Raw genomic sequence first — 18,197 nt, 5'->3', positions numbered from 1 at the left:
ATATTCCATTGTCTTGGAGTCATTAATTATTAATTGCCTAGTCTTTGAACATGGCAAATTCATTTGTTTATTCCTGTGTTCTGAAAGTGTTCTCTTTAGGCTGTTTATTCCAACCTGCTGCTGCTGCTGTGAAATGTTTGAAGGCAGTTCTCCAGATCAGTCGGTGACAGTTTGGGAGCCACCAGACACTTCCCCTCTTTGCACACATCAAAGGAGTTTGCATTAATTCAGATGGATACAATTATCAAGCCTTCAAAATCAATATTTTTTAAGTGTTTTGGAGTATTTCTTGCCTGCAAACAAAGGCAGCAAACATAAGTCACTTGTAGCAATGATGTTTGCACAGCACTACAATATAGTGTAGAAGAACATGCACCTAGACATCATTTGTATCTTTTACTTGTATTGGAGATAGCAAGAAGGCTTTGAAATTAATGCAGTAATGTCCTTCAATACAGTGATCCATAAAGAGTTGTTACCAAGGTTGGTAATTCCCAAAGTATTTCACAGTGCAAAGGAATTTATTCCATATCAAGCATATTTGCATTAAGGTCATTTCCAAGACCAGTAAAATAGGCAAGGGTAGCATAGAAACCATTAATAACTCAGCAAATTGCTGTATTTCATCACAATAGGAACAAAAGTAGTTTCAATTAAAAAAATGAAAATTCTTAAATTATGAAAAATAACTTCAGAGTGTCCTTTTAAAAGTTAATTAAATTTAAATGCAGAGCTCTCACAGCACACAGACACAGCTTTTGAAAATCAGGCAGATTTTTCAAATGTGTAATAAAATACTGTGATATACCCTTATAACCTAGTTCAGATGCAATTTTCTGCTCCACTGAATTTATCTAGACTCTTAGTTGTTGGCTGCAAAGCAAATTTCTGTTCCTTCTGCCCTCAGAGATATACACATTGCTGTCAATGCCTTAAAAAGCTGTGTGGAAATTTCTGCTTCCAGTATAGGTTTTTCATTAGAAGTGATGGACAGTTTTTAACTGCACTGATATAGACACGAGTACTGCCTGTGTCCTGAAGTTGTGTCCTTTCTGTGTCCCTTTCCCTGGGTACCCCAGAGCAGCCCAGCAGAGGAAATGCAGAGGGTGCAGCTCTCTCTTGGCGGAAGGAGATGCATTATTAGGATGCAGCCCAGGGGTAGGGGAGGTGCTGGAGGTATGGGCAGCAAATGCTGTTTTCTGCATGTCCAGGCTGGCATCCTGCCTGCCCCAGCCCAGTCCCCCTTCGGCACAGGAGCTCTCCATTACCGCCAGAAGAATCCCAGCCCCAGGTTTCCACCAGCATTTGAAGCCGTTTAGCATTTCAATTCCAAGCAATTACAAAATGCCCCTCAGGCACAGAGGGAGCCTTTGAAACCCAAGGAAATAAATCAGGTGGGCTGTTTTGAGGGAGGGTGAAGGTGGAGGCGGATGGGGGAGGTGTGGTGTGTGTGACAAAGCATCTCTGCAGGTTTCCAGTCCTAAAATTCCCCAAAACATGGGGTCCATGTGTGTATCAGAGGGACTCCTAGGGGTGAGCACAGGAGAAATACTGAGGTGCACAGTGAGACTAGTGGGCTGGAGGTTGACACCTCTTCTGAGAGGGAGACATTTGCCATTTACTGTGTGCCATTCTCCCGCTGGTGTACATATATGTGGCTTTTAAGGAGTAATGGTATTGGGTTGCCATCTCATCCTGTTAGAGCTGTGTCCTCAAGGATCTCCTGGGTACCCTCACGTCCAGGAGAGAGCTGATGGGGGCACAGTTGTGCTGCTCCTGCCAGTATTTTCAGTAGCCTGGAGGGTTCACTGTTGAAGTCAGAGCTTCCATTCCCACAGGGAATCTATTCATATTCTTGGTACTTCATGTCCAAGATAGTTCTCACTTCTGACCTAATACACATTAGAAAACCAGAAAAAATGGCCTTGAACTACTGTTTTAATTGTAATCTTAACTTAGCAACATTTATTTTGCCTGATATTCTCTCCCTCCAGTTCATTACACTGTGTTCAGTTCTCTTCCTGGAGCCAAATATAGACCTTTTCCTTTTCCTCTGACCTTTTGTTTCCTTTGCAAATTCCCTCCAACAACAGTACATAAAAGTGTTTTTCCCTAGCCACGATGCTTATTTCAAGGCTTTGTACTTCACTTTGTTGTCTTGTGTTTAACCTCTCTGGCTGGCCACTGCTGTAGCCCATGTCTTTGGGGAGGACTTCAGAGTCCTTGTGTCCCAAGAGGGAGGTGAAGGGCTGTCAGAGCCAGCTCCAGCATCTGGTAGCTCTATCCCTGTGGGGCACTGGGCTCAGGGACAGCCCAGTCCCAGCCACGGGCAGAGTGTGGAGAGCAGACATGCCATGCAGGACCATCCCTCTGGATTACCTCCCCTGCTCCTCACCATCCTCTCTATGTTACGCATCCCAGAAGTAGCACAGACCAAGTTTTATAGGATATCCTTGCTCCCACTTGAAAATACTCTTCTTAACAATGTGTAAGTATTGTTGCTATCTGATAATCTTTGCATGTCACCATTAGGCCAGGCTTTTGTTTTACTGGTACAAGATACTGTGTCAATCCTCAGTGGGATACTTCCCTTTTTTTTTCTTTTTATTGCTGTTTAGTAATTTCAGTTATTTGCATTAAAAAAACAGGTTGTGATTAGTAATTTTTTTTTTCTTTCCAGATGTAACATTTATCCATGAAGGAAATAAAACATTTCTGGATAACCTCGTTAATTTTGAAAAGCTGGTAAGCTAATTTTGTCCTTCCTGTTTTTCAAAACATTCATGTTCTCTTTTTCCCTTTACCTTCCTCATCTTGTAAGACTAAAAACTTTTCTTCTGGCTGAATTAGGAAGAAATAAATGGGGGTAAAAAAGAGCAAGCAGGATAAAGCAGCCAGCAGTCTCTCTCTCCTGCCCTTTTCTTCTGCTCCTCTCTCTTCTCATTCCTTCCTCCTCCACTTCTGTGTAAAATGGCTAAACCTGTAATGGCCATCATCACTGCCACACAGTGACTCTTCATTTATACTAAATGAGATCAAGTCCTTTGCACTACCTCGTGGGCTGTTTCTTATTAATTAAGTTCTCCTGCTTCAACTTTCTCTGAACTGTTCCCTTTTTTTTTTTCTTCCCCCTCAAGGTTTCTCTAGTTTATCACTTAAGGAAAGATTCCTCTAGTTTATCACTTTCCAGCGGTATTGCAATTTTAGGGATCTTAAATTAATGTGAAACTTTTTGATCTGAGTTGAATGAGGAGGAAAATAATGCCTGAAATATGAATTAAACTGACTGTAAATATCACTGTTGTAGCTTTTATGCATCAGGGCACTGATAGACATTGTATTTTTGGCCACATTCAATTTAGACATGACGTCTACTGTGGCATGGCATTACTGACAGAGGTTTTAGTTGCCTAATTTGCTACTACATTTGTTGAGGTTTGGTGGTTTGTGTTTTTGGTGTTTTTTGTTAGCTTTCTTGGTTGGTTAGTAGATTTGGTTTATTTTTTTTGGTTTTTGTTTTAATAATATTTTCATGAAGTCACTTGGTCTGTTGAGCCTGGAGGAAACCTCATTGCAGATGCAACTTGCTTGTGAGGGGAAGAGGATGGGCAAGCACTGATCTCTTCTCTGTTGTGAGCAGGACGGGACCTGAGGGAATGTCCTGAAGTTGTGTCAGGAGAGGTTTAGGTTGGATATCAGGCAAACATTCTTCACCCAGAGGGAGGTTGGGCACTGGAACAGACTCTCCAGGGGAGTGTTCACAGCACCAGCCTGACAGAGTTCAAGAAGAGTTTGAACAATACTCTCAGGCACATGGTGTGATTCTTGGGTATGGTGCTGTGCAGGGACAGGAGTTTGACTTGATCCTTGTGGGTCCTTTCCAACTCAGGATATTTTGTGATTCTGAGATTGTATGGCACTGAAAGCCAAAGCCTATATATCTGAGCAGTGGTGGTGTAGAGAAACTTGGATTTTTTTTTTATTGCCCTGTAGTATTTGACCAAGAAACCAAAACGTTCTTTGCAATTGCTCCAGGTTTGCCATGGGACTCTTAGTCCAGATGGCTGTGGTTGGTGAATTGTGCCCAACTGTTTTCTCCATGTGTTAGCACTTGTTTTAGAATGAATGCACAACCATGGCATTACTCATGAACCAGATGTTGAACTTATTTTCACATTCTACCATAATGTACGTTGTCTTTCAACTTGCAAGCAGATGTAGACTCTGACTTTTGGACCTGAGCTCCTTTTTTTGGTGTTTTCTATTTGATTTCTGTACCTTTTCTTGTTGCAGGGTTTATAAGAACACTGATTTGCATGTAATGAAAGGTTTTCTTGTCCCAAGTCCATTAACTGTTTGACCTTTAGGTGTTTGCATAAAATTCATTAGCATGTTCTTCTTCATTGCCTCTTGGAAGTACATCCAATTAACATGTAAATTAAACCAGCCCTTGATGCACCATAATTGTTACTAAAATCCCCCCACTGGCCCATATATTTATTAAGTGAATACGTAGGATCTAATTGTTGTCCAGTCTTAGCAGACTGTGTTCATTTGTTTGTTTGTTGTTTATTCATGTATATGTTTAATGTATGCTGGGTTTCCTGTAAGAATCCCTGTCCTTTCTCTCTTCTTTGTGTCTCCAGAGGCAGTGGGAGCTCTGCTAATTGACTTCAGTGAGCCAGGATCTCACCTTTTCCATGCAAAAGGATAATGGGCATTTTAAATGGCAGGGGGGAGAGTCTGAGGTGATGGCTGTGGGGTGAGGGTTGTTCAGACTGACACTTCCTCTGAATTATCATTCAGATCACGCTCTCAGAAACATGCTGTCTCATGCAGCCCTGTGCATATGAATGCAGGCAATAGTGCAAGCTTAGGAAGTGGGGGCTTAGGAGAGATTTGAATATCAGTGTAGTGGAAACTCGGGCAGTAGCTGGTATTACACTGGCTCAGTTGGATGTTCAGGGATTTAGTCAATGGGCATGAGCTAACAGGATGCATCGCACATGATCACGTATACATCAGTCCACGTTTCTTTCCTAATTATAAGGGCTTTGTCCCAAAGAACAATGTCCTCCTTGGTGTTCTGTACTGAACACTGAAGTGCTGAGCACTTTCTGGCCTTTGCTGAAAAAAATTAGAATTGACATTGACTCCCGCTCAATTTGGATCAAGCCACTGAACCTCACCTGCAAATTTGCTGTTGCAGAAAAAGAAGAAAAGAATTATTCTACCATAGCAGATTACTGCTTTGGGGAAGGAACTTACTCACTGTCATAAATGAGTAGAATTTCCACTTACGAATTTCAAAGCAAAGAGGATTTCTTGTGTCTCCGTTTGGATCAGTATTTTGAAATGTTTCATTTCTGCATTAAACATCTCACCTGAAGGAGAACTTGTCAGTCTGAACTATTATTTTTTCCAACTATATTAGTTGGCTTAATAAAAGATCTTCTTTCTCCCTACAATCCCTGCTTCTTTTATATTCGTAGACCTCAGCAATCCTACCATGACTGAATTTGATTTGACATGACATGATTGCAGTGGATACAAAGTTAATTCAAAATATAAAGAAGGAAATTTGCAAAGAGAAGGAAAAGAAGTGATCTTTTGTCTCAGAAAGGTTACCTAGCTTTAGCAAAGGTGAAGAGGTTGCAGTGGTTTATTTAATTGCATTTTGGGTAAAGTCTGGTCTATAATAGTGTTAGATCAATATTTAGTACCATACCTACTTCCTCAACTAAATCTGAAGGAATAAATGAAAATGTAGTCTTATATGGTCACATCTCAAGGTATTTCCATGATATTTTCTGAGATGCTTCACTGAAATGTGGCTTCTTCAGGTTTTTCTCTCCAGCCATCAGCTATGTCTTAGCAATGACATGTCTTAGCCACACTCCAGCAAATTCTATTACAGGTCAATGACCATTGCCATTTTCGATAACACCTGCTTACCTAGAGCCTTCAGCTGTAAGGACTGTGTACGTGCAGCTGTGGATTCTCAACCCTCACCCCCAAATATCTGTGCAACCCCAAGCCTGAGGCTTTGCTGTCCTGGGCGAAAGGAGTGTTAATGATCCTGGGTAGCTGCTAGGCTGAAAAGCCACAAGAAATATGTGTTAGTCATCACACTAAGAAGTATGCAAGCACCTGTTTAAACAGTCAGAAGATAGCATTTGCTTTTCAGATACATTAGCTGTCTTTCTGCATTACTTTTGGTTCCCAGAGAGTTGAAACCAGAGAGAAATGCCTAATTAGGATACTAAAGCTAGAGGATTTGAGATTCTGGTTTAAATGTTACACAAAGAGATTCTTACCTTACCAGAGCATCACCTCCCGAAGCCAGTCTTGGGATGGACCCTCACAGTGACTGACTACAAAGGAGAGACAGCAAAGAGTTACAGTGTGTGTGATAGTTGGGTCTCTCTGACTTCTAAAATCCAAATGCAAAGGGTGTTGGCTGGAAAACATCACAGTAGCAGCACTGGTGGAAGTTGTAGTGCTGCCAGTACTCACATTATTGATCATGAAATTTAGATCATCTCATTAGAACTTCATTATAATCAGAGCAAGGACATCAGCACAAGAGATTGTATAATTTCATGGCAAATGAAGCACAGCGGGTAACAAGAAAAATTATTTTGATTTACTGATGAAAGAAATATGAAGTTTCCATTAAACATGGTCTTGGGATAAGCTTTTCTGTGGAGGAGCCTTGTAAGCTACTCCCAGGATGTTGAGAGATGAGCTTTTTTGCATCATGCTGGTCTTAAACATACTCTGCTCAAGACAGTTAATCCTTTCCACCTCCAATAATTTTTAAGGGAGATTTGAAAAGAGGATCACCTGTTTGCAGGAGCCATCAGAGCATTCCTGCTAACTGCAATTTGCTTCAGTTACTTACTTGATTTGGTGAAGAATTGCCACAGAAACAGTCAAATTAAAAAAGTAATGGGTTAAGAACTTTATGGGTAGTATCTAGGGAAAATAAGTTCCCTCTACTGTTTTGTAGTGAATAATCCCAATTTTTGTAAATTGAAGACCTGAGCCTGAATGAGGAACTGAGCTTTCACCTTTTGTTTCCTCTGCTAAATCTAAGTGAACATCCAATATTCCTGTTAGGACCAGCTTTTGTTAAAATAGCATACCTACAGGACAGTTTTATTTGGTACACACCTGTGGAGATGTCAGGGTGCTTGCTCTGCAGCACGTAGGCTGTGGGCTCCTTTGTTTTGTGCTGGTTAGGCTGCAGAGACCTGCCTGTGTGACACTGGTGCCTGAGTGTGGTAGGCATTACACAAGTGTATGCTGAGGGGTGTAGTCTGTGCCACAAAGAGGCTTACAGTCTAATTATGCAACATGGGGAGGCAGAAGGAGAGGCTGCAGACTACAGAATACCTCAGATAATGCACTAAAGCTGGGGTTGAACTCCCAAGCACTCACTGAGTCCGCAGGTCTTCCTTGCTGTAGGCTTTCAGTTTAATAAAAGTCACTGGAACAAAAATGAGCAACTGTTTTGTTATTTTTCATTTCCACTTTCCATGGATTCCTAGTGCATTTAATCTAGGTGATATAAATAAGATATCTAGACTAATCCTCTTTCATCAAGTGGCATCACTAAAATAACGAGCAAAGTTTTTCCTGCTGTCTTAATCTTCTACCTTACCTCAGTTGCTTTTTGCTGTACAGTGTAGGGCAAGGATATTTTTCAGGCTTTTCTGATGACAGAATCTGTCTCAGGTTTTTAGACTGATGTTTTTTATTTTGTCTTTGCAGCACATGATTGCAGACACTGTTCGGTCATTGAGACATTGCAGAAGTAACCAATTTGGTGAGTAGAAAAAATTTCCTGCTTATTTTGCCTTTGTACATCCTTGAGGGTTTGTTGGTTTTTTGGGATTTTTTTTTCCCTGTTATCTTTCCAGTTGTTCAGGTTTACTATAGCAGCAGAATGTGGTCAAAAATTATTTATCCAGTTGGCTAGAGAGAGCATCATTTTTGGAAGGTCAACATAGCAGAAACCACAGCTGGAGGAAGCTTTACAAAATATTTCTAGGAACAGCTTCCAAATTTCAATAAATTACTTTCCTGCAAAGATTGCCATCTCTTCAGAACCCTGTGTAACATTTGTGCCAGCTGCATTTAGTAATGGAGGCTTCTGGAATATGCTGCTGGTGCTCCCTTTCCCACCTGTTACAGAGTTAGCTCAGTCTCCTGCCAGTGTGGGTGTTTTGGTGAGGAATTCACAGCTGCCGTGGCTTCCAGTAGCTGAAAGATGGTGCTCATCCCCACAGCTTTCCCCTTGGCTCTTTACCAAGGGCAATTGTTTGTTTATTTGGGGTTCTTAAGGACAGTTCACAACATGGTAGAAGCCTGGAAGGTGTGAAGATCCTGTGGGTTTCATGAAAGTAGTTGAGGAGGAAGAAATGAGGAGGTTGTTTCCTCTTCTAGGGAAAGCTGCAGATATAGCTGTGCCTGCTTTAGACACTGGAGGATCTATGCTAAAGGGAATCATCTCAAGTGCCTCAGCTGCACAGAGGACTTTTTTTATTTGCTTTTTGTTGTTGTTGCTGTTTCCGCCTTATTAGCCACCAGAGAATCCAGCCCTGAGGGACCTTGCCAGAAGACTTCAGCTCTCTTTGTTCTGCTGTAGAGAGGAGAAACCTTGTTTTACTCCTTCTCAGTGTTCTTATTCTCTGCAGAGATGTTAAACACAGGAAGGGGACATAAGAACTACTTTAGGAAGCAGTTAGTTTTTAAGTCAAACCCACTAAACATGTCATTTATTGAGGCCACTAAAACCTCTTTTCAAAGAGAAGTTCAGAATTGTGCTGCAGCCTTGAGGAAAATAGAGTTGAATAATAACTTTTCTTTAGACTGAATTTTCAGCAGCTGTCAGCATTGATTCCAACAAAAAGAATAATAATCATAATTTTAATTATAAATACAGGTACCTTGGAGAATAATAGGTACTTTAAAGAGTTTCGTGAAACATTTGTCCTATAGAATTATCGTGTATATACAGTATTACTTTTAAACAAAGGCTGCTCAATATTATGGTTCTTGAATAATTTATATATATATCTATATACATATATATGAAAATATAAATATATAAATGTATGTAGGAGAGGGAGAAGGTGGAAAGGAGCAAGATGTGCCTTTTTTAATTCAGCTGCTGAAGGAAATATTGATAAATCCAAACCATGCCTCTATAAGTTGAAATGTCTCCTCTTTGGCACTATAAGAAGTAACATTTATTCCTTTCAGTGATGTGAGGGTTTTTTGCACCTTTCCTGCATATCTCTCATCTCATTTTTGCCTTTTTATTTTTTCCAAGTGATTTTGTAAGTTTTGCAACGTAAATCCAAGGTTAATACCTGAGATTTATCATATAATCTGGTAGTTTGAAGTAGGCAATTGTTATTTTATTTTACCACGGACTTGATTTATTGTGAAGCTGGCATTTAAAAAGCAGCTTATACAGACATCCCTGTAGGCACTTTTTTTTCTTAAATTCGTTTAGGCATGAAATGAATTCACTGAATATTTATTGAGACTTTATGGACAGTTTCCTTTTCTAGTGGGCTTATTTTGCTCTCAGGAATGTGAATCTTTCTACTGCATCAATTCCCAGATTGGCCTAAGAGCAGCAGGCATCTCACTGTAGGAAGAAATTCAAACAAAACTAAGCAAGGAATATTATTATTGTTTATGAACTCCATCATGTGTATTAAGCTTGCAGGCCAAATGTTTCTGGATTAGAAACTGGTTAGGTTCCAAGTAAAGCTGAAATGCCTTTTTAATGGAAATAACATTTATATCCTAAATCCTGAAAACAAATAATGGCATTTCCAAAGCAAGGAAAAGCAGCCTGAGAAAATAACATAATTCAAGCTTTTGTCATTTGAGGTGTTAATGAGAAATACGAATGTGTTTTCAGTATGTTCAGCACAGCTGCTGGGATCCTATTCCCTCAGAACTAAAAGGTCAGCTCTGTATCCTGACACAAATTTATCACATTATCCTGTTCTCTCCACCTCTGCTCAAGTTAGATGGCTGCTCTGCAAGAGCTCTTTCGAGCAGCTGCCAGCAGCCCTGTTAGCAGCCACGTGCAGAACTGGCTGCATTCACATCCCGAGTTACCCACACAGCATCGTGCAGCCAGCTTCAGAAACAAGTGGGATGGGAGGCTCCTGGAAACTTTCTCCTATAGCTGGAGAGTGTGGAGAAAAGGATGATAATGAAACAAAGGAGAGGGAAGAAGTGTGTGAGTTAAGCTGATTGGTTCAGGGAATTTTGAGGGGTTTTCTATTTCATTGTATGGTAATATTATTAAGAATTTCTTGAGGACATGGACAGGAGTAGGGCTTTCCAACCGTTGCTTGTTTGCCAGCAGTCAGCAATGTTACTTTCTCTGCCTGTCTTGGTGGATCTTGGGCTTGGCTGTCCTTTTTCTGCTGGTACCAGCCGTGCTGGAGGTTTTCACAGGCAGCGAGTTCCCACAAGCCCATTCTGAGCATAAAGCTTGTAACAGAGAACAACTGCTATTCAGGCCACCCTTCAGTTTGTCTGTAACACAGCTAATTCCTCTTGCTGTGTAAACTCCCATGAAATGACAGCATGACTCCTGTCTCTGTTACTAGATCAGAAATCAAAAGCATAACAGATCAAAACGCGGGGGCCTGTCAGAGCAGCTTTGAAGAGCTCTAGTATCCATCTGCTGTGCTGTCACCTTTCACCAGCTCTGAATAAAATCATCCAGGGCCTGCTGTCTTGTGGACTTGTGTTAAAATGTTTTAAAAGTTGCAGGCTGAGTTGCCCACCCCTGCTCAAGGTCCCATTGTGCTGCCAGAGCAGCACAAAGGAAACCTTGAACCACCCTTGCAGGGGATGGACTGCCTGTACTGCCAGCAGAAGTAAATCTTATTCTTGGGAAGAGTCAGCTTCTTGCTGTCGACGTGTCCCTCCTTTATGCATGCAGGCTGCCCAGAATTGCCTATTTATTTCTTTCTTCTCCCCTTTTCTCTGTCTAGCTGTTACCTCATGCACTGCACTTAAACAGCAAGTCCTTTTGATTGCTGGCTGTCTTTCCTGTGGCTGTCTAGCACCTGACAGGTGGCACAGCAGTGACCTTGTGACACAGGACAGAGAAGCAGGCAGGGCACAACTTTCTGATCCACCTCCTTTCTCCTGTCTTGCAGGCAATGAAGTCCCTTCGAAAGAGCATCATGAGCTGAAGCCATACGTCCACCACCTGCATGTCATCGACAACCAGCAAGCTCTGTTTGAGCTCTCCCACAGGATAGAGCCCCGACTGTGAGCCTACACAGCTTCCTATAACCTTGTAACTGCAGCACTTTGGATTAAGTGAATGTTTATGCCAAGCATGTTGCTTCCCTATATGAGAACAGTTTACTGAGTTTTATCAGTAGCTCACACAACATGCGCAGGAAAATCAGGCAAGAGCCAGCAAAGGAGCTGCTCACAGAGTTGCAGGGCAAGCTTGGTGCCATTCCTGCTGGTCACTGGGACTTGAGGGAGTGGAGCAGTGTCCTTTGAGCTCAGGAGCTTGGTTTCTGTGAAAATAGTGTTTGGTCCAGCATAGCTTTCAATGCAGATTATGCCAGTATTAGACAGAAAGGAATCATCATGTCACAGCAGCAAAACATTTCAGCAAGCAACATACCGCAAGGGGGTTGATTCCCAGTTCACCACAGTATGTACCTCACTAATTCCAGGCTGCCAAAGTATTGTTGCCAAAAATTATGTGCAATCTGTGCAGCTCCCGTGAGTCCACTGGAGCATCATATTTGAGATGTGTGAGCAACCAGGAATGGGAATATAACAAGGCAGCACAACCTGATGAAACTCAAGGGTATGTTGTGATGTGGAGGTCAGCAGTAAACAGTTCACTCTGTTGTGGCTCCTTTAAGAATATGCTTTATAAGACATGCTGTAAGAGGCAATTCACTTTTGTTGCAATTTATGGACACAATTGTTTGTATACTGAAAACATGTTGTTTTCTTCCTTTTCAGTTATCTCAGATTTAGCACTGGCTCCTGCAGTTAACGTGTTATAAATTATTACAGCAGGAGCTTTGTTTTCTGCTTGGATTACAGCCTCCTTGATGTCTATTCAGGGGCAAATGCCTAGATCCATCTACATTTCTAATTCTTTCCCCCCCAGAAATACCATTTCAGCAGGAAAAACTTCACCTGACCTGCATATGCTTCTAGTTTTTGAAGAACAGAAAGGTGCACCATACAGGGTACCAGTGTAATTCCCTGCATACACACCAGGCTCTCAGCACCAGGGTCCCTTTACTGCTTTTGTCCCTTTCACAGCCCTTCCATAGCCAATTCTCATGTAGCTAGAGGTACTGCATCTGGGTCTGTCCTGAGGCAGCATTTCTAAAGTCTTGTCTACAGTTGACCTACATCTGAGCACCACCGTCACCCTAGCTCTGGTTTCCAGTGCCAAGAAGTTGCCCTGAAATGATCTAGTGAAAGCCACGATGTGCAGGGTGTTCTCTGGCTGTGTTTGTGCACTGACTCATGGTGACAGTCCCTTTGCAGAGCAGGGAGGATACATTGCATTGCTTGCCCATCTCTGCTGTATGTTTTCCACGTGAGGAAGACTTCCAAGAAAATGCTCCTTTACTAAAATGTGGGAATACTGAAATAGCATGCTCTTCATCATTGTGTTATCTCTGGTTTAAAGGGATTTAAAAAAAGCAGCTTTAACAAGTAGTCTGTGGGGGAATCTGTAAAATGCATTCAGTTTTCCCATCTGTGAAATATTGTATAGATCTATTGTAAAGGAAACAAATGTTTCAGAACAGAGGTATTTGCTTGTACTTTGTTATTATCAAATACTATATGGTTTTGGTTTTGTTTTTTAAAGAAAAAAAAAATCTTCTTTTTACCCAGTAAAAAGAAAACAAAAAAAATAAACTCTTGCTGGCCATGGAGTAAAAATTTCCTATGTTCTTCTGTAGATGTGACTGCACATATTGTAAATAACTCTTTTGTGCAAACAGACCAAAACTGTTCAAATGAAGATACTAGCTGTGGTGGGCTCCTTTTTGCAGTGTAAGAACAAAAACCAGATACAATTTGTTGCTTGTGTTTTTGCAGTTCTTCCTAGGGCTACAGCACTTGGAATTCCCACCCTAGCTGCGTTACCTGGATGGTTTCTTGGGTTTTGAGCTCCCTCTTGTGAATTTTTTTTTTACTGTGGCATTATTTTTAGAAGCCTGTATGTAGACCAGCCTGCATGCTTCAGCTCGTAAGGTGTAACACTCTAGTTCACAAAGTTTTTCTGGAAATCCGTGGGAGAGGGAGTATTCAAAGGTATTCAGGGTGAGAAGGTGGGGCTGTTTCTCAGTTCACTGCATTTGGCTCTGTAGTAGTTTTGGTAGTTATCGTGGATGAAGCAGCAGCTGTGTTGGAGAAAGGTAAAAGAAGGTGGGAAAAAATAAAAATAAGAAAGATGACTCTGTGCTGAGGCTTTGATTTGAAAGTCTGCTAGACCTACCTGGAATGCTCCTCACTCTGCCAGCTCAAAATGAAGTAAAGGGATGGGTTAACTCACACCCATAGGCTTCGAGCCAGCTGAGGTGTTGGCTTTCTTCACCGCTGTAATTTCACACTAAATCAGGTGTTCTCTACCCCCTGCAGCTGGCATAAAATCAGTCTGGAGGCACACAACCAGCATTAACCAGCATTATTTGTGTTGTGACTAATTAAACAACTAGTCACAGCTTTACAAACTAGTTTTTATAGTGGCCTGTATAACTTGGATATAAGTTTCAGGTGTGAGGGTCCAACGTGACTGCATCAATTTAATGTTGAAAATATGGGCCTTATAACTGTTACTATAAAAGAAAGGTAAATAGCCCAAACCTGTAGCTAATACATCTAATTAAAAAAAGGCTTTTCAGAGTCTTCATTCCACAGGTGAAGTATTGCAGAGCTTTGCTGCAGGCTGGCAAGCAATTTGAAGGTGTGGTGTTTGGGAGAAGAACTAGAAATAAACCCTGTGATAGGTAAGGGCAGCTCTATCCAGCCTCTGACAGGGTCCAGCTCTGGTGATATTGGGTGATTTTTTTTTTACATCCTTTATTAGTGCAGTTAGGTTATGTGGTATAAAATCTATAAATCTTGTAAATTCCATTTATCACGATCACACCTGGAGTTAAATACTCTCCATATTCTTTTTCTAAGTAGCTAGGAGGAGTATTTAGTCAGAACAAAGGAAAGAGCTGTGTCACTTTATACCTCTTTGATGTGGGATTTTGTTGCAACAAATTTAGATGCTTCCTTGACACAGCTTTTTGATTCCAGCACCATCTTGGATAGCAATAAATTTCATTTGCATTGCAGTGGCAAAAAATGGTGTTATCAGAAATAATAAGACCTGTGCTGCTGTAAAATTATAAAGAAAGATGTAAATACTAAACATTTTGGCAGAGTAATGTTTATTTGCATAGCCTATTTACTGTCATCTTATACACTGTTAAATACTGGGATGAAGTCAGTGAGCTGAGGTAAGAACACCTGCCTGTTCTCTCGAGTGCCATAATGGTGTCAGCTTGCATTAAAAGTAATAAAATAGAAACCCCCAAATCAAGGTATTTACCTAACTTCTCAGGGACTGCAGCTAGTAGTTATCCACCATTATGAGACCTGGTATGTATAAAATAATCTGATTTACCAGAATCAATGTTGCCAATGTTTTCCTTTGCATATTTCATGCTTGTTTGCCTCTGTACATATTGTTGTGTTGTGTAATTATGAGAGCTAGTAAGCAATAATTTATATGTCAAAATGGCCAAGCAATACAAGGTTAAAACTTGTAGAAGCAACTGTTATGTTTATCTTGCATTTTCCAGTGTTTTTTAATATTGCTTTTCAAAATATAAAAACTACCTTAATCAATTCTGGGCTCTGTGCCTTCATGCCTACCGCACATACTTATTGTTCCTACATGGAATATTTTAGTTCCATTCATTCAGTTCCACAGACCCTCACTGTACTTGTGAGGTGGATGCAGGCTTGCACAAAGGCTCAGCAGCCTGACCCCTTTCAGAGCTGCTCATCTCTCTCTGGTCAGTGGGACCTGCTGCTAGCAATGTTTCAAAGCAGGAATGATGTTAATGGGGCCTCAGCTGTGCCCTGTCATCACAGCACAGTCGAAGAGGGGCCTCGAGCCACCATGAGAAGTCCCTGTGGGAGAGGGGAGGAGTAAATCTGTCTTCATATCCTCTGGAGCCTGCTTATTGGCACTTGATCCTCTTACTGAGGACAGCAAATGCTTTCGCCTGTCATCAGTCATCCCTGATGGTGCTGTTGTGCTGTTTCCTCTCCTTCCTCTGGGCTGGTCTGCAGCAGGAAGGCAGAGCTCAGGATGGGCTGCAAGTGCACTGTAAAGCAGCTGAGGTTTGCCCTGTCCTTCCTTCCTTTCCACTTGCAAACCCCAGGAAGCAGCAAGCCAAACTTGGCTATTTCAAACAGAAACAACACTTACCTACAGCATGATGTCTGTGCAGAGTGCTTTACAAATAGGCAGTACTTAATCCTCTGAGTGCCTGCACCTTAAGTAGTTTAAAGCCTGACCTTAAAAATGTCTGTGCTAGTGTTACTACACAGACAGGGTGAATTCTAACCTTGATATTTAAAACAAGCCTGAATTGTTGACACTCCTCTGTAATGATGTCTCAAGATACATTACACAGACATACTTTTGCAGATCCAGTTGCACAGTCTGAAGAATTCACGATCTCAGCTGTTTATCACTGTTCCTTCATCGGATATCACTGCTCTCCACGGCGTAGCCCAGCAGGCTGGGAGAGAATTCTAACCTGTTGCAGTTATTAAACCACACATGGTTACATGCAAGCAGCTAACTTTGCAGAAAGGACTCTCCTTCTTTCCATCACCCTAATGAGAGATTTCACAAGAAAAGCGATGATACTTTTCAGATGATTTACAAATGGTAGCATGTGGAGCTGAGGACAGCTGCCTTATAGCTCCTTGTGCTAGAAGAGCCACAAGAAGAGGCTGCTGTGCTGCAGATGTTGTCCCTTGAGACCATCTTGCTAAACTATTCAAACAGGAGTTCTTCTATCCCTCTCCACCAAAAAGAGCTTGGTTGGCAAAGGCCTGTAATTTAAGCTGCTCAAGGGACTGAATTTTAGCTGAAGTAATGAGAGGGGCCTGTGATGAGCCATTTGTGCAGGAGCTGTGACCCCAGAGGCAGCAGGTGGGGGCAGTTAGCTCGGGGCCAGCAGAGCCTTCTGTGCAGAGCAACACTGACCTTTATGGGGACAACTGCTCTACCCCATGAAGAGGTGATTTCCTCTTCTCAGGAGGAAAAAAACCGCTCAATCTGAAAACCAAAGCTCCTGAATATTTGTTGTATCTCACATCCCAGCAGATTTTCATGCCACCTAGACCATCTGCCCTGGAGTCCTGCTCTCTTCTGCCATGGGAGTGGCAACTGAGTTACACAGCAAAATCCAAAGAAGGTAAGTCTTTTGGCTCCACTCCTACAATGCCCACCATTTCACACTGGAGCCTTGTGGGATGGCACCCTACATGCGTGGGTAAAATAATGCTGTGAAATGCTTGTATCAGAGTTAAAAGAATTGAGCAGTCCAGTTAATAAAGTCTGGAGAACTGAGGAGCCCTCTAAAGGTGGGCTAAACAAACTATTGTTGAAGCAAGGAGAGATGTGTTCTCCTGCATTTCCTGTTGTCTGGAGGGTCTGTTGACAGCCCTGAGGTTAACTCAGTTGGTTAGAGCATGGTGCTGACAATGCTAAGGCTGTGGGTTTGATCCCAGTAGTTCACTTAAGAGTTAACTTTGATTATCCTTCTGGGTTCCTTCCAGCTCAGAATATTCTGTGATTTCATAAGACCCCTGTGAAAACCCTTGAGCAGCATCTGCCTTTAAAGTATGACAATGATACAGTCTGCATAATTTTAATTTTCCCTGCCCATTGCAGTGGTAAGCAGTTGCAGCTTGTGGTCTCCCCAGGAGGTTTGTACTAGCATTTATTTGCAGAGATGCAAATCCATGCATTTTAGAAACTGCCTGGACTTCAGCAGGGCTTTTTCATCCATTTCTTATGCCAGGGAGGGAAAGTGGCATGACCTTGAGAGCCTTGGCAAACTTCCTTTACTCTGAGTAGTGATGCTGACTTTTTCCAGGTCAGATTTCCCTAGGGGAAATCTCAGAGTAGAGGCAATCCTCCCCATTAAGAAAAACACAACCATCGTAGAGAATCTAGTCAGTTAAAATGCAGGGGAAAACTAATTTTAGGGTTAGGAAAGAAAATAGCTATTTAGGAGGTCACCCAAATGCAGCAGGTGAGAGAGAAGGTCTTCCTTTGTATTCCCTGCGTGGGTCTGATTGATTGTACCTGGATATTTGGCTGGTGAAGTTGTTACTTTGCAGGTGGAGGTGGATAGTGCTGGGTTTGCATGTGAGTAGGGCTGACGTGCAGGTAGCAAGGCTAACAAGAGGTCTTTGTGGGCTGCCTTTAGTGCTCTTTACAGTCCTCGTGCCACTAGTTCCATTCCTAACGTTTCAGCTTTCATCTCTGTGGTGAGCAGAGTAGACCTGGGAGTGCTAAGAAATAGTGACTCAACATAGTTGAGAATCAAATTTGATGGGAAAACCAAAGTTTACCCTTTTTGCCTGAAAATGTGATTCAGTTGTGTCGGTTTATAGAAGGAGCAATACATGAAGATGCCTTTAATCACAATCAGATGAGCTAAGCCATGCTGAAGGACAGTCACTGGGGTGGGCAGCCTGCCTTGAGTAGATGTGTCTTAAATGCTGGTTTGTGCAAGGAGATAGGTTATAGATTCCTTGGTCTTTCAAATTGCAGGAATTGTGTTGTGGGTATCCAGCTACAAAAGGGATATTCCTGAATCCACCCCATATTTTCTAAATGGTTTAGTTAGAAACCTATTGAAATAATGGACCACTACTCCAGGAGGCCAAGCCTGAAATGCATAATCTGTGGGATAAAGTAAAATATTTTACTTATTTGCTGTCTTGATTAAATTTTCAGTTGCACAGTGGCATATGTGAACTGAAGCATGTTGTTTGACAGAATTCCTTTGAACTAGGACTTTGAAGGATGGCTTGTTGTTAGGCAGCCTAACACTGATTTTTACCACTTG

General features: G+C 41.7%; 1 protein-coding gene across 3 annotated transcripts in view; it reads left to right on the top strand.

The window, feature by feature from the left end:
* RAPGEF5 (Rap guanine nucleotide exchange factor 5) overlaps positions 1-14,943 on the top strand; it is a 205,761-nt gene extending 190,818 nt beyond the window's left edge. For all 3 annotated transcript variants that reach the window (XM_085050902.1, XM_085050901.1, XM_085050900.1), the window contains 3 exons: positions 2,681-2,745; positions 7,777-7,831; positions 11,205-14,943. In XM_085050902.1, the coding sequence (XP_084907028.1) occupies positions 2,681-2,745; positions 7,777-7,831; positions 11,205-11,323 (239 nt within the window). In that variant the 3' untranslated portion in view covers positions 11,324-14,943. The remainder of the gene's footprint in view (positions 1-2,680; positions 2,746-7,776; positions 7,832-11,204) is intronic.
* Positions 14,944-18,197: the final 3,254 nt, after the last annotated feature.

The sequence above is a fragment of the Lichenostomus cassidix genome, chromosome 2, assembly GCF_008360975.1.
Source record: "Lichenostomus cassidix isolate B80296 chromosome 2, HeHo_3.0, whole genome shotgun sequence".
Classification (NCBI taxonomy): domain Eukaryota; kingdom Metazoa; phylum Chordata; class Aves; order Passeriformes; family Meliphagidae; genus Lichenostomus; species Lichenostomus cassidix.
The sequence above is the reverse complement of the archived record's forward strand: the minus strand, read 5'-3'. Positions and strand labels throughout refer to the sequence as shown.